The sequence below is a fragment of the Solea solea genome, chromosome 11 (genome assembly GCF_958295425.1).
Source record: "Solea solea chromosome 11, fSolSol10.1, whole genome shotgun sequence".
NCBI lineage: Eukaryota > Metazoa > Chordata > Actinopteri > Pleuronectiformes > Soleidae > Solea > Solea solea.
The window spans coordinates 14406848-14421947 of record NC_081144.1 but is presented as its reverse complement, the minus strand read 5'-3'; the positions used below and the strand labels follow the sequence as shown (position 1 = coordinate 14421947).

General features: G+C 43.9%; 1 protein-coding gene across 5 annotated transcripts in view; it reads right to left on the bottom strand.

The window, feature by feature from the left end:
• Positions 1–15100, bottom strand: part of casz1 (castor zinc finger 1) — an 82241-nt gene that overhangs the window by 51261 nt on the left and 15880 nt on the right. For 3 of the 5 annotated variants that reach the window (XM_058642193.1, XM_058642196.1, XM_058642194.1), the window contains exon 1: positions 2965–3153. The exons of 1 other annotated variant lie outside the window; for it this stretch is intronic. In XM_058642193.1, the coding sequence (XP_058498176.1) occupies positions 2965–3043 (79 nt within the window). In that variant the 5' untranslated portion in view covers positions 3044–3153. Of the gene's footprint in view, positions 1–2964; positions 3154–15100 lie in introns of those variants that run through there. One more of the 5 variants, XM_058642197.1, reaches the window with a different exon arrangement.

Here is a 15100-nt window from a genome sequence, read left to right as displayed (position 1 = left end):
AAAAAAAAAAAAAAACACACACACACAATTTTCTAAGGAGACTGAGGGCTTCAACAGGTGCCTCGCAAAGTCGGAATTTTTATATCTTTTGCCTTACGGAGGGATTTTCATCAACAAGTCAAAGATATGCTTTGTTGTTTGGAGACCTGAGTTGTGTTGTGACACGCCAAGAGGGATGACCGCATTTTCTACGGTGTTGTTCTCTCTCATTCTTGGAGCATTATGCTCATTCTAAATAGCCTCAAGGAGATTAAGCTGGCTCACATTCAAATGCACATTTTCTTCTAAAACCCACTCCATGAGTGGGGCAAGCAGCATGATCAGAACAGCAGCCTGGTGAGACGATAGTCAGAGTAGATTCTGTCGTGTATAAATCAGGTGAGAGGGGGAAAAGAGGAAGAGAGGGAGAAAAAGGGCTGAGGTAAAAGACAAACAAGTGTTGGCTCTGCTATATGAGTTTAGTTAGCTAGAGAGTTAGGGCATGAGTTATGGCGAGCGAAGGGCTGAGGGACGCTGTATTTATGAGGGGACTGAGTGAGTGTTAAATCCCTGGTAAGAAATAAAGTTGTCCTTGAGCGAACAGGGGAAACATTTCACTCAGTCTAAGAGGTGCCTTGAAAAAAAAATGAAAGCCATCCCTCTTCCAGGGGAAACACTCTTCCGTATTCCCTAAAATAGCCTTATTCCTTAAAAATCCTATAGATCACATACAAGTGAACTGAATCTGATATTTGAAGAGAGGGGAGGATTCGCCATGTGCACGATAACAAGGAGATCAGGAGTCAAGCAAAGGGAAAAAAAAATATGATTCTCCCAAAATTGCATGAAGATTTTCTGAGGGTTTTTTTTGGCTAAGGGGGAATGCCAAAACACACAATGCACTTGTTGCAGTGCAAAGGTTCAGCCAAAAAACATTTTCCACCATGGCTTACCCAAAAAAAGAAAAGAAAAAAAGTTCAAACATTTGAATTTAGCTATCTAAATACTATATATATATAAATTCATATTTCTATGACATATCATGTATTTATCAAAAAAAACTTAACAGAAAGGGGACAAAAAGCTTCACATTGTACTTTGCACACTTCCACCTCTAACTCAGACCTCTCTCCAAACCCCTACACTAGTAATAACAATTATTACTTAAAAAGGCTATATTTTTGCATTAACTTAAAAGGCCATATCTTTTTCTTCCCCTCCAGCCTGTGCGGCCTCACTTACCCTAAGTATCTTCATAAATCACCAGTTACTGTTAACATGTACTCCACAATTCAGTCATCAATCTCCTACCAGGTCAGAGTGAAAACAGAGGGGGAAATGTCTGCTTAGTAAAATGTCTCTCTCGTGAATGGTGCTACCACCACCCACTACTCAAACACACACACACACACACACAATATACACGCAGCCCAGTAGCATACGCACACACACACACCAGTTAAATAACAAACACACGCGCCCGGCACACAGCAACCGGAGTAGTCCTATGGGACACAGGAGCAGTTGCCATATCGCCACAGTAACGCAAGCCAAATTCAATTCTGACTTCACCTTTCAGTTGGGAAGCTGGTTCGTAGAGTTAGACAACTTCCTCCTCGTCTTTATTGTCTTTTAATTCTCTTGTGTTTTTATTTTTTTTGTCCTGTTGGCAACGAATAAGAAAAATCAGGCCCAGGCTGTAGCAGCTATTTGAGCGACAGACATCCTCGTGTAAATCTGTGTTTATGTTCACAGACACACTATTTATTTAACCAAGAGGAGAAAATCTAATTGTCCATGAGGGGGATTATTACTCTCAGAACTGTGTCTCCAAGAGGGAGAAAATGACTCTTTTTTTTTTAACAGACACTGTTTACATCAGCAGAGTGGAAAATCCCTGTGATGATAAACCTCTCCAGCACAACATCTGTATCTAAACAACCAAATCAATTTTGACCATCGACAAAATAAATATGCCATGTCTGATCTGAGTGTAATCTGCTCTTTTCTTCAGAGCAGAGGGATTTTAGGTTTAGGTTTTAGAAATATGCACTTTTAGCCTTTTGAGCTTCAAATCTTTTTACCCTTTAACATGATTAAACTGTAGTTGTGTAGCCTTAAATGGCATATAAAACTTTTGCTGTAAAATTAAGAAATGTATTATTATGAGTGGAAACATTATTCAGATAGTAAAAGTAGTAACAGCACAATGAAAAAACTCAATAATAAAGGTAAAACAAACTTATATTTAGTTATAATCTTATAATTCTTTATGCTGTTTTAATAAAAACTTCAAATATGAAAAAAGTACCTCCAACAAATATAAATTGTTAATTTAAATTTAAAAACATTAAAAAAATATTTGTATTCACTGCTTGGTACTTATACCTGTAAAAATGAATTGTGTTAAAATAAAAAAACTCTTACAATTATTTGCAAAACTATCATGTGTCGAGTAAATGACAAACTACGGTGGAGGAGTGCAAAAGTGTTCTTTCTCTGAGTTTCTGTTTAGAATAAAAAGGGTAAAACAGAAACTGTAAAAAAAAGTGTAAACAAAAAGTGTAACTGCAGAGTGTGTTCAGGCCAAATGTCAACAAGAAAACTTTAGGAAAAGCAACAAACCATTAAAGCAATTAAACACATCACTGACATTCTGTTCACTACAGGTGCAAATGTGCATCTGTAATTAAAAGCTAAAGAAAATGTTCAAAAAAACACCGTTACACCTGCTCTGTTCCCTCCCTCTCTCTCGCTCTCCCTCGCTCACACACACACACTTTGACACCACCCACCACATCACTACACATGCGTGCCCGACTCATGCTAACTTGCAACTAGTAGCAGTCCAGTTCACCTCGAGGTAGCACTCAACTTCAGTGTGTGTGTGTGTGTGTGTGTGAGGAGGAGGAGAAGAAGAAGGGTAGTGGTGGGTGGGGGTGTGGTGGGGTGAGGTGGAGGGGGGGGGGGGTGTATGAGTCTTACCTGGCAGCAGACCGCCCTCTGCGCTCTGTCTCACCTCTCCCTCCTGCCCTGGAAGAATTCTCTCTACAAAGCAAGGCATTTTCTCCTCAACTGCTCTCTGCCAAGGCTCTGCTCTCTCTCACTCTCTCTCTCTCTCTCTCTCCCACTCTATCCCTGTGTCTCTCTCCCTCCCTCTCTCCTCCTCACTCCTTCCCTTGTTCCCACTCTGTCCTCCTCTCTCGCTGTCTATGTCTCTCCTCCCTCCTTGCCCTCCGCCTCTCTCCTTCCCTCTCTCTATTCCCTCCCTCCCTCTCTGAGCACAGATGTCGAGGCTGCGCGAGTTTACCCACTTTACCAGTAGGGGTCCTTCATCGCCCTTATCCACCCCACAGCCACATGGGGGAACAAAACACACACACACACACACACACACACACACACACAGGCCCCAGGAAGAGAGAGCCACTTAACGGGTGCCCTCCTGTCACTGCTACAATGAGCGCCCTGTGCCAAAGCTGTATGAGCCGTGCGCGTGCATGTCTGTGTGCGTATGAGAGAGAGAGAGAGAGAGGGAGAGACAGAGAGAGAGAGAGAGAGAGAGAGAGAGAGAGAGGAAGAGAGAGAGACAGGTGTGAAGTGGGTGGTGTGCACAGGGAGCTGGTCCTTGGCACTTTTCAGCCCTGTTCGGCTCGGCTCGGTCCTGGCTCCTGGCCCCTGAAGTGTTGTGTAGTATCGGCTCAGACACACACACACACACACACGCACGCACACACAGATTGACTTACAGTGAGTTCCTCAGTGAGCCAGCAGCCACAGAGAGTGTGGGCCTGCACAAGTACACACACACACACACAGACACAGTGTCACTTGAACACAACGCACATGCACAGAACAACTGCCGCTGTTTGCTGCTGCTGCTGTTGACAGTGATAACATGTGCTTTGTGCCCAGTGTGTGTGTGTGTGTGTGTGTGTGTGGCAGCATGCGTGTGCGTGCACCCACAAATGCCTATCGGCTCTAGTATTTCAGGTCTCTATTCTATCTGAGGTTTTCCTTTTTTTTTTATTATTATCACTATTTAAAAAAAGAAAACAGTATTCATTGACACTGGCATGTTAGATTTGAAGGCTCATAGCTAGTGTACAGTGGGGAATTTCTAGTTTCTCTCCTACATGAGGGGCACTTTTCACATTGCAATATCAATACTGGATAATATTAGCCGTCCTGCTGAAGAATGTCAGATATCTCTTTGCCATTGAACACGGTCAGATTTCCTCAAGTAAAAGCAAGCAAGGATAATTATTAAGAGTGTAAATAAAAAATGTAACTGTCATGGATTAAGGAAATTATTGTTTAAAAGTATAGGCAGAAAAGTGGTGACTTCATGCAAACAGAGTTAGTGCCACATTTGTGTTTTAAGGAGCAAACTAATTTCACCCGTGAGAACAGAGTAAGATTACCACAGCACTAAACATTTTTTTATCAAATATTGCTCAACTTTTATGATGGTTTATACTGCAGGAAAAATACTGTGTCCCAATCAGGATCCTGTGCTATTAAAGTATCAGAAGAGTAATTATGAGGCCAAGCTTTGTGTAAGAACTTGTTTTTCCATTTATTGCTATGTGGAACAGGATAAAGGTTTCTGCAATGAAGAGGTGTTATCCCGGACCTGCCGAGGTATCATTTGAACAGTGGGTGGATCACCTTTATTTGAGTCAAACAAAGCCTTATAATGACACAAAAATGGTAGTCACTAGTTGACAGACGAGGCTCCAACGCCCAGCCAGACTGCCGTCGAAACGTTGACAAAGAGTAATAAAGAAAATAGGATGTTAAAATAGCAGGACACGGATGTTGAATAAAGCCACCAGAAAGTGTACATACAAAAAGTCGTGATAAGCTAATGAGAGAAACAGAGCTGGGCTTTTGGTTTACTTATCACTGTTTGCATCAGGAGCAAATCTCCCTCGACAGCGACATTGGAATCAAACGCAGGTTTTTTAGCCAGATGATGGAAAGTCATTTGTATTTACAGGAAATAAAAATGAGGCACTCAATCATTATTCCCTTGTTGTGTTAACTAGAACACAGCCCCTGTGTTAGATGTTGGAGAAGCAGCACTAGGACAAGTAAAACATACCTTAAATAGACTACAAATGAAGTCACTTAACACCCACTCGCTTCCCTCACCACCCCCTGCTCTGTCTGTCTTCAACAAAAAAGCCTGTGTTTGACTACCTCTCTCGCAGGTTCATAGTTGTCTTTTGCTTTTTAAACAGGCACCTCGCCTGTCACAGCGCAGGGACGGGTGCATTCCCCTTAAATGGCTTCTTTTGACAGCTGATCTGTAAATACAGCCGGATCTGCAACTTCCCCCTTTCTCTCACTGCCTGACTTTCTCCCGTCTTGTCTTTGCTCTGCCTGTTCCCTGTGCCCAAACTCCTGCCAGAGCGTGTGCACACACACACACACACACAAACGCGTGCAACATGAAGGTCTCGCAATGACCCCACCCCCCCCCCCCCCCCACCACCACCCCCCCACCCCCAAACACACACAGAGACAACCATACACACACATTTACCCCCACATCCCCCTCCCAACTTCCCCAACTCCATTCCCCCTGCCTCTATAAAAACACAAATATGCCATAACTCAGGCACTGCTGCCACATAGCCTCCATCGTGCCCTGTACCGGGGAGGGGGAGGCCTCTCAGGAAGGTCACCAACAAATGGTTTTCCGATTCACTGCCCCTGAAATAATTTTGTGTATTAAAACCTGAATCTGCACTTTCTGGCCTGAAAGCTTTTCTAATTATTCCAGTGTCCTTGGGACAGACACAGATCCTTCACACGCCGGGGGAAACGAGCTATAGAGCAACCACTACAGCCACAAACACCCCCCCCCCCCCCACACACACACACACACCATCACCACCCTGCCTCCCTCTTTCTCTATCCCTCCATCTCCTCTCTCCTCTGCTCTCCTCTCCCTGCTTTACAGCCACCCCCCTCCCCAATCTGTTTTCAAAGCGTGTCTGTCCTTTATTAAATTGTTTTCTTTTCCACATTATCAGTTGCCATGGAGACCTCATCTCTCGGATTATTTGAATTTCATTATATCTATTGATTTGGGAGCATTTCATCTTTTTTATTGTTTTTCTGTCAATTTTCGAAACGAATAACCATCTAATTTGCGTCAGCGCTGATTACGTTCGTCCCTCAATAGAGGTCGGCAGCTGCGCCGGGGAAACAAATCAATGGAAAAACATCATAAAACTCGAAAGTACAATCAACCAGGATATGGGTGACATTCCGTGGTTGCTGAAACGAAGTCATCAAAAAATATATACTTTTTCTCCAGCGCCTCTGCATGTGTGGGGGTGCAGTGAGGAGGACACATATGTGTCTGTAGCAGATATATGACTATATTTCAACAGATAATATACTATGGTAAATTTCCATACTGATAACAGCCCCTCCCTGCCTGACCAAAACAAAAAAATGCTTACTGTATCTAAATAATTTATGCAATTTTAGCATTTCTATATAAATTTTTTAATAAGCTGCTTGGAGCAAAGTGGCCATTAACAAAACACACAGCTGTCCAATGGGCTAAGCCCAGCAGATCAATTGCGCTTTTTTATGACATGATAAAATGCTTTTAAAGCAATTTACACAAATATGGAAAAAATGACTTCATGGGCTTCATTTATTCATAAGGACGTGTATTAGAAAAAAAAAAAAAAAAAGTCTTACAAAAGCCAGACAGGAGAGATCGTCCCGGTCCTAACTGGAACGGACTTGCTGCCCTCTCCACAAGGACATAAAGTTTCATTACTGATGCACGCAGTCAAAGGCAATTTAGCAAACACAGTGTGCAAAAGAAAACATCAGCATATTGCAAGTGTTCCTGTATTAGGTGGACCTTGCATGTTGTTTTCCAATTTTTATTCATTTTTGTGGGGGACAGGGTGTGGTGGTGGTGGTGGTGATGATGGATTTTTTTTTTCCCCCTCCCTCTGCGCAGTGTCACCCTGACCCAAAGCTAAGAGGAGGTAGCCTCGGTGACAGGGACATGGGTTTTTTTGGCCCAAGAAACCGAGCCACACCATGTGCCAGACAATGGGGCCTCGTAAGGGACAAATGTGTACATGCGTACACCGTCAGCTGTGCGGTCATATACAGCACATGACACCCAGACCCATTCTGTGAGAAAACAGGCCCACCAATAGTTCACTGGATCTGATCATTTAGCATCTTAGTGTGGTATGCAAGCACATTATGTACAGGAGTACAGATTGGGTCGGGGGGGTGGGGCTGGGGGTGGGGGTAATTCTTGTTTCAAAGCATCTTCCCTTCATGTGCCGACAATGTGCCTGAGCCACTCTGCGAGAAGCTGCTGCTGCTGCTGCTGCTGCTGCTGCTGCTGCTTAAGGCCTCATGTTTGCAACACATGTCAACATTTGACAAAGCATTGCTTTTCCCTGCAACAATATTCTCTTGTTCAGGCCTGTGAAATGAGGGTGCTAACAAATTTGCTTTTTATGTTTATTTGTGTGTGTGTAGGCGTGTCAGTAAGGGAGATCTCATTTTGTGTGGCTCCAGTTCTCGACCTGAAAAAGAGAGAGGGGGTGAGAGAGAGAGAGAGAGAAAAGAGACACAAAGAGAGGAAGAGAGACGGAAGAAAGAAAGAAAGGCTGAATGTTTTGGAGTCACGATTCTTCTCCTGATCGCCCTAGCTGTCTCAGTTTTTACAAAACATGACCCTCCCCTCCCTCAGCCACGACAGAAACACGGGCGACTGGATAAACACTATTTTATGCAGTGACTAGATGAATCGCCAGACAGTAATTACAGTCTTCCTCTTGCCTAAACAAAACTCTACTGTACAGGCTCTTTCTCTGACACCCAACTGCAGCACGTACAGCAAAACTGCAGGTGTGTGACATGTTTGTCAATGCCTCTCCCAACTAGATAAATATAAATATTAGACCCTGTGACAACAGCGAGACACTCTCTGCCACTTTCAGCGATGTGTTAATAATGTGCAGCTGAAAGAGGACTTGTTGTGTGGACGGACGATGTTATCATGTGCAGTCAAACGTTGCCGGGGGCTGGCTTTGTAAAGACAGTTTGGTGACTTTTTTTCTGCAACCTTTGCAAATTGTGCTTTCTTCTCCTCGATGGAACAGAAAAAACACAGTTGTGTCCCAAACTAAACATTCCCACAGAGCGGCTGGTATCTGCCGGGTCACTAACACCAACATGACCACCACAGTCAACCCCGTCCAGACGCATGGTTAAAAGAGACACAGACCTGTGCTGGCAAATTCGCACGGCAAATGAGTTCATTTGCTCATCTGTTGTTGACATGTGAAGACCAGTGTTGCAGCGATGCGAGCAGTGGAACACACTCGCGCGCTCCTTTCTCCTTTTCTTGACTGATTTCATCCGGTCAGGCCATGCAGTAAACCATGCTGTCAATGTCCGAGCTCTAAAAAGCACAATTACAGAGGACCTCGGCTGAATAATTTAAAGAGCATAATTATTGACCTCTATCCGAATTCCTCTGAAAGGTACATTAAGATATAGAAAGGCGCTAGAGGTGGAAGTGGAACTGAGGAGAAGAGAGGGAGTGTGTCTCCCCAGGCCTCCCTAATGCACTCTCCTGCTGTACTCTAACTTCCTGTGGACCCCTAATGTGCCCGCTGCTCGCTGGCCTGATGAAGACTACAGTTAATGAGGCCCCTGTTTCTGAAATGAAGAATGTCTGAAACCATCAACATGCATTACTATCAAGCCACCACCCCCAACCAAACCACACGTATATACACAAACACACACCACCACCATTGCCATTGTCCCAAGTCAGCATAGACAAATATACATAAATCACAAATCTTTCACCTCCAATACACACACCCCACCTTTTAGTGCTGGCAAGGGTTTTGGTGGGATGGACCAGGCAAGGGGGGGATTTTTTTTTTGTAGGTGGGGGGTGTTTAAGGGTTAACTGTCCCTCAGGGGGCTATCAGCAAACTGGGCAGCCGTCACTGCTGGTGTCCCTGGTTCTCAATTGACAACCAGGCTCCAACAGATTAGCAGCTAGTCAAGAGGAAGCCACGGCCCGGGACATGGTTATTCACCTCTCTCAAATGTGGCTGCACGTGAGTGCCGCTGGATTGAATAAAGCGTCACAAGATTGTATCTGCAAGTGTGTGTGTGTGAGTAAGTGTGTGTCTGTGTGCAATGGGGGGGGTTGTTGAGAGCCGGCAGCAGGCTTGGGGAGGATACAACGAAATGAGGCCTTTTAATTAAAAGAAAATATTTGTGTTTGCATACTATTGTGGATGGATCCTGGGACAATTCAGAAAACTCTGTTTGTTTAATGTCTTGCTCTTAAAAGTGATTCGGGGCATTTCAGTGCCTTTTTTGCAGACATGCATTTTTAACATTTCAGTTATTTTTTTAAATAACATTTGGGAATTTATCACAGAGATAAACTTCCATATAAACTTCTTTGAATTGTTCGACGGAAATTGACGTTGAGGATTTTTTTTAATTATCAGTTCCACTGCCACTGTTGTTTTTCAATCAGGAAGGACAGTGGGCACTAAAATAATAAGGGAACTTCTGCAACATCCCAAATGCCAAGGACAGGTGGATTAAAGTATTAAAACAATCGCATTTCAGTCTTGAAATAGTCCTGTGCACGACTCAGCACCATGCGCATCCGTTCAAGTTCAGCTGCCAGCTCTATAATGCCAAAGGAGAGGGATAAAAAAAAAAGCCCAATCCCATTAGCTACGTACATGCATCTCAGCAGACCTGCTTGAAATGTGAGCAAATCTCAGTGATGATTATCCCCCAAAGCTCTCAAATGATAATACATAATCAAACGCTACAGAGGATTTCTTTAAAATCACACAGACAGCTCGCACTAATTTGGGTTTTCCCCATTTGAGTTAGATTTTGGTGCTTTCCAAATGAAACAGAACAGGCTGCAGCTATCTGTTGCCTCTGCACCCGAGAAGACATTTAACTGCTCCCCTCCAATTAGGGGAGACCAGAGAATGGAGCTTCTTACATCAGGAGACGGAAATGATTTAAGATAAATGTGAAATCACCAGTTCTCCTTTCATTTTCTTTAAAGTTTAAAATAATAAAGAAAGCAAAGTGCTCCGCCGTGCACGTTCACAAATAGTGGGCGAGAAGGTTCTTCGCTTAAATCAGATGCACTTTCATGATCGCAAACTATAGGAATAAATGAATATTCATGACATTAAAAAACTTCCTCTGTAAACTTTGTAATAAAATGCCAGCTATAATATCAGAGGCAACTTTTTTACTAATGATCTGAATAAGGGTTAAGGGTACTTGTAAAGATTTTATGTTTAAAACATCCATTAGTATATATATATATATATATATGTATGTATATAAAACTGCTATAACCATACAGTATGATTATTTCTTAAGTCACAGGAGCACATCCAGAAAATATGGGAAACATGTATGCAGTTTTAATATTTAAAAATAAAAGAAATCTGAATGAATGTGTGTGTGTGTGTATTAATGGCAGATAAAAGTGCCTTTTTTCAATAATAGAGGTGAGTTCATCAATGAAATCCTAAGCCTCTAAGCCAACTCCCTGCCATCTGTGGCACCAAAAGCTCGGGGAGGTTCACTTTTTCACCTTCTGGAAGGAGCAAGAAACAAGTGAGTGGCGTTTATGCTACGAGCACTTTGAGCCGGAGAACTGCGGTCACCTCATTTCTTTCACAGTCATGTCATGGAGATGGAATGAACCGTCTGTGACAGAAAACAAACAGGAAGCTGAGAGAGGAGGAGGAGAGAGAGAGAGAGAGAGAGAGAGAAACCTGTGCCCTTCAGTAAAGACACTCTTAACCAGGTCTGACAGCTGACAGCTCTTTGGCAATTGGGGTCAGTTAAAGGAAAAGTAGCTCAAGTTTTGTTGAGGCTTTGGCTTCAGAGATGTTCAGGAGCCACTGCCCACCGCAGCATCAAAGGGGATTATAGGGACAGGGCCATCTGTTGCCAGAATAAGCTTGAGCCCTTTTATGTCTCTGCCTGTATGTCTGTGTGTGTGTGTTTGTTTTAGTGAGTGTGTATGTGTTATAAAAAAAACAAAAACACAGTAAGAGATAAAGACAGAGGATCCCCAATGTCTATGTACTTTTTTTACTTAAAGGGCAGCAGAGGTGTGTGGTGCAGTTTACACTCGGTGCGGCGGCTGCTTTCAATCTGGCCTGAGGGGGCCCTAAAGGTTAGAATCGGGGCAAATAGGTGCATCATGGTTAAGTCCCTAAAAGGTTACGCATACAATTCAAGTATGACACTGACACACTCTAGAGTCTGGTAATAGACGGAATACACGTAAAAAAAAAACTCTGCAACTGCTCAGTGGCATCCTGCTCTAATCATGAATAGTCTGTGTTTGTCACCGAGGCAGAGCGTAGACGTTGTTTTTGTTGTGGCTTTATTGGAGTGCCGACCTCGCTCCCCTTTCACCTCTCTTATTTGTTTTGGGTGCCGTTTCTGGCCTCTGCCTGAGAATGTTTTCTCCTCAATAATGTGCTACCTTTTAGCTGAGCGGCTCTGTGCTTGACCTACTGCCAACACTTATTTTCAGCACTCTAATTGTCGTTTAATCACATATCAACCTGTCACTTAAAGGGGTGGGGGGGGGGTACATTTGCATGTTGTAAAACTAATTCCTATCCAAAGCTCCAGTGGTTGTGAAAACGGGTGATCTGTTTCTCTCCTTCACTTTCACACCCGCATAGACACAGTTAAGCACAAGGGAACGAGAGGGAGAGAACGAGACGCACACACACACACGCGCGCACAAAGGTCTACTATATCTCACCTTAACAGACAAAAACACACATAGGCAGACGCCATACCTGATCTTCTCAATTCAGGTGGTTTTATCACGTTTGTTAACAGTGTGTGGTGACACGTAACGTGTTAGAATAGGGACAGCGACAAGAGTGATTCAGAGTGCACGTACTCGTGCGAGCCCAAAGCGAAGGTGACAGCGAATGTATGTGTGTGTTATAAAGGAAACAATTAGAGTTAATAATGTATCACTCTTCCAAATGTTACATTCATTTGTTCACACTTAGATAAAGCTACCGCAGAATAGGTTGCGCTGGGTTTGCCTGGCAGACTACACTACATTTACATTATCACCCTTATACATCGAGGAGCCATGTTCTGCTTGAGTGGTGGCGGCACAGTAGAGGGGGGAGTGAGAATCATGTTTTTCGGGCCCAAGGAATGCCAGTCCTCAGGAGAGCTCCCCCTCTAATTACAGTGCTGGGGAATGAAAGCTCTTTGTTCCACCTTTTATTACATTAATTGATAAAACAGAGCTCGGGTGGAGTTATCTTATACGGGAGGGGAGGCGGGGTAGGACTGGGGGTGAAGTGAGGGGGATACTTTGGGCAGATGAAGGTGGGTGAGCGGCTTTTGAAGATGAGGTCCTATTTTCAGAGGACTCCTAATCCCGTTAGGGCCCCTGACGGTGGCTCAGCGCTGTTGTGCTGCTTTCCCAGAGGCCCGTGTGGCAGCGGAACTGACAAGGGGAGTGGCAGCAGCAGACGATGGTGTGGTGGGTGAGAGTGCAGGCAGGGATATCTGGACCCAGGCTTTAATTACTTCAGGGGGTACTGAGGGCCACACTGAGACCCTATGTCACCACCGGCAAGCCCTGGGACGCTTTAAAAGGAAGTGGCATATCACCCACTGTGGAATTGTATGAAACCCCATGGACATTTAATATGGACCCCATGCAGTGCAAAGCCATATAGATGTCGCAGGACATTAGCAGGGATATTTTGTGACTGTTATTAGTTTATTACAAATTGCACAAGTGGTAGATATTTTTAGAAGCATCCCAGCCATATGATAGGGCGTAAGACAAAACACTAAAAACACAAAGTCATTTTCTTCTAAATATGTGTGGTTATTTTTAAAATAAAACTAAAAGGGCAATAAGTTCCATTTCTGTTTGTGCGGGATCGGGCAATCTTATTTGTCAGTGGTTAAGTAGCTGTAACAGGCTTTGTCAAGGCTGTAATCTGCTTCTGCTCGTTTAGGCTACCTGCAAACAACAGAAGCTGAGAAGTGCGAGTACAGTGGCCACACGGACTGTGAATATGTTGCTGAGGCAATTAAGCATGTCAGTGTGTGTGCATGCACACAGCAGTGTCAGAGGTGCTAAGCCAGGCCAAACACGCCTCATTGAAATGTCCATCGTAAAGCCACCCAGGTTCCTCGTCTCCCCACCCTCCGACAACCAAGATGCTTCAAGACTGTCAAAAGCATTTTCCACAAAGCTGAGGAGAGGGCAAGGGGAAAAAAGGACCTGCCACTGTCACATGCATACTTGCGCGTGCACACACACTTGCGAAGCTGTCAGGTAAATTAGATCTGAAAGCTGACAATTTCTGACCATATTTCCTTGATTATTTCGAACAAATGCACACCAGCCGCTCTAAGGAGATTAAAGTGACATAAAAGTCCCGAGTGGGAGGAGGGAGGGCAGAGAATCCAGGTCACCCCCATTTGTCCCCCTGCCTGACAGCAGCTATATCGCTATCCAATCCAATAAAAGCCCCCCCCCCCCTTTTTTTGCTTTAATTAATTTTACAGCTAGCTTGCTTAATTACTTTCAATCAAAATCCTCTTGCCATCACAAAATTAGAAATGGTTCAACTCCATTAGTCTAAATTCTTCATTTACATACACAAAGACTGTCAGCTCTTGCTAAGCAAACGGCCTCCTGCTTGATGAGATTGTTTTTTTCCACACACTCTATCACTCTCTCCCCTTGCGCGCACACACACACACACACACACACACGCAACTGTGCTGTTAATTTATTTAAAAGGAGAAAAGTAGCATAAAATTATTTGATCCCCTTACTTAAGACATTCTCTGCCTAATCAGAGTTCAGGTGAGCTGTGGCATCACATCAACCAAGGTAATGGAGAGTTGAGCGTGCATGTACAACTGTCCAAATTCATCACAGGAACACCTCTGCCTCAAAAAACAAACTGCTCCCTCTTAAAACGAAAGAAAGAAAATATGTATGGGACAAACAGAATGGAGGCGCTGCAGCTGAGATCATGTCAATGGAGCTAACTAGTTCTCCAGGATTAGCTGTTATTTCTGAAGCAATAAACGAGCCGCAGATTATCCGATGACACAGAGTGCCCTATAAATCTGACTCCTTTGTGGCGGGGTGTCACTAGTCCCGACTAGACTGTGGAAACTAGCGACACACAATCAGCGGTCGGCTGCTGTGAGGAAGGCAACGGGGATTTTCAGTGGGGTGAGGGCCTGTGCCCTCACGTCTGATCACTTCAACTTGGCACGCAGGCATCCTCTCCATCACACACACTGCCTCAGGCCTGCACATCATTGAGAATTAAGGACATGCAGATAGGGTTTGTGCACTGACCAAAGTGAAAAACACCAGCACACCAGTGCACTACGACATGTGCATTGCAGACAGACACAAACACACACACTAGTGCTGCAATTAGTTCCTGAGATGAAGGCATTAAAGTGGTATAATGCACTCACTGCTGCAGCACACTACCACAGAATCTGTCCACACTAAACCTACATAATCATCAGTGACACTCTCCTATTGCTTTTAATTTCCTTCTCGTATGCATGCAACTCAGCAAGCCCAGCGCAAATCCACACACCAGCCTTTGATCTGCTGTGTTCAGATCATCTTACATCCGCTGCTCTTTATAAACGTAGAGTCAGGGGGCAAAAAGAACACCTTGAAAAGGAAAGAGTTAAGGGGGGGGTGGATTTGTAGCATTTCCGAATGGCGTGTTACAGTCTGGAAGTGCTTATAAAATAATCCTTGACAAGTAACCATGGGTTTGTGCGGGGAAAAAATAATAAAAATAAATAAAACATGGCCATTCCTTATGCGCTGCCAGCCTGAGTACAATATAGGTCTGACCTAGCCCCTTTACTCTGCGTCTGCAATCACCGGTTTCCCTTGCCCTCTTTAACCAGTCCCCATTAATGCTGTTAATTATCCAAATCCATCATTCTTGGGGTAAATGAACACTGCCTCTTTAATTCAATTTAATAGGAT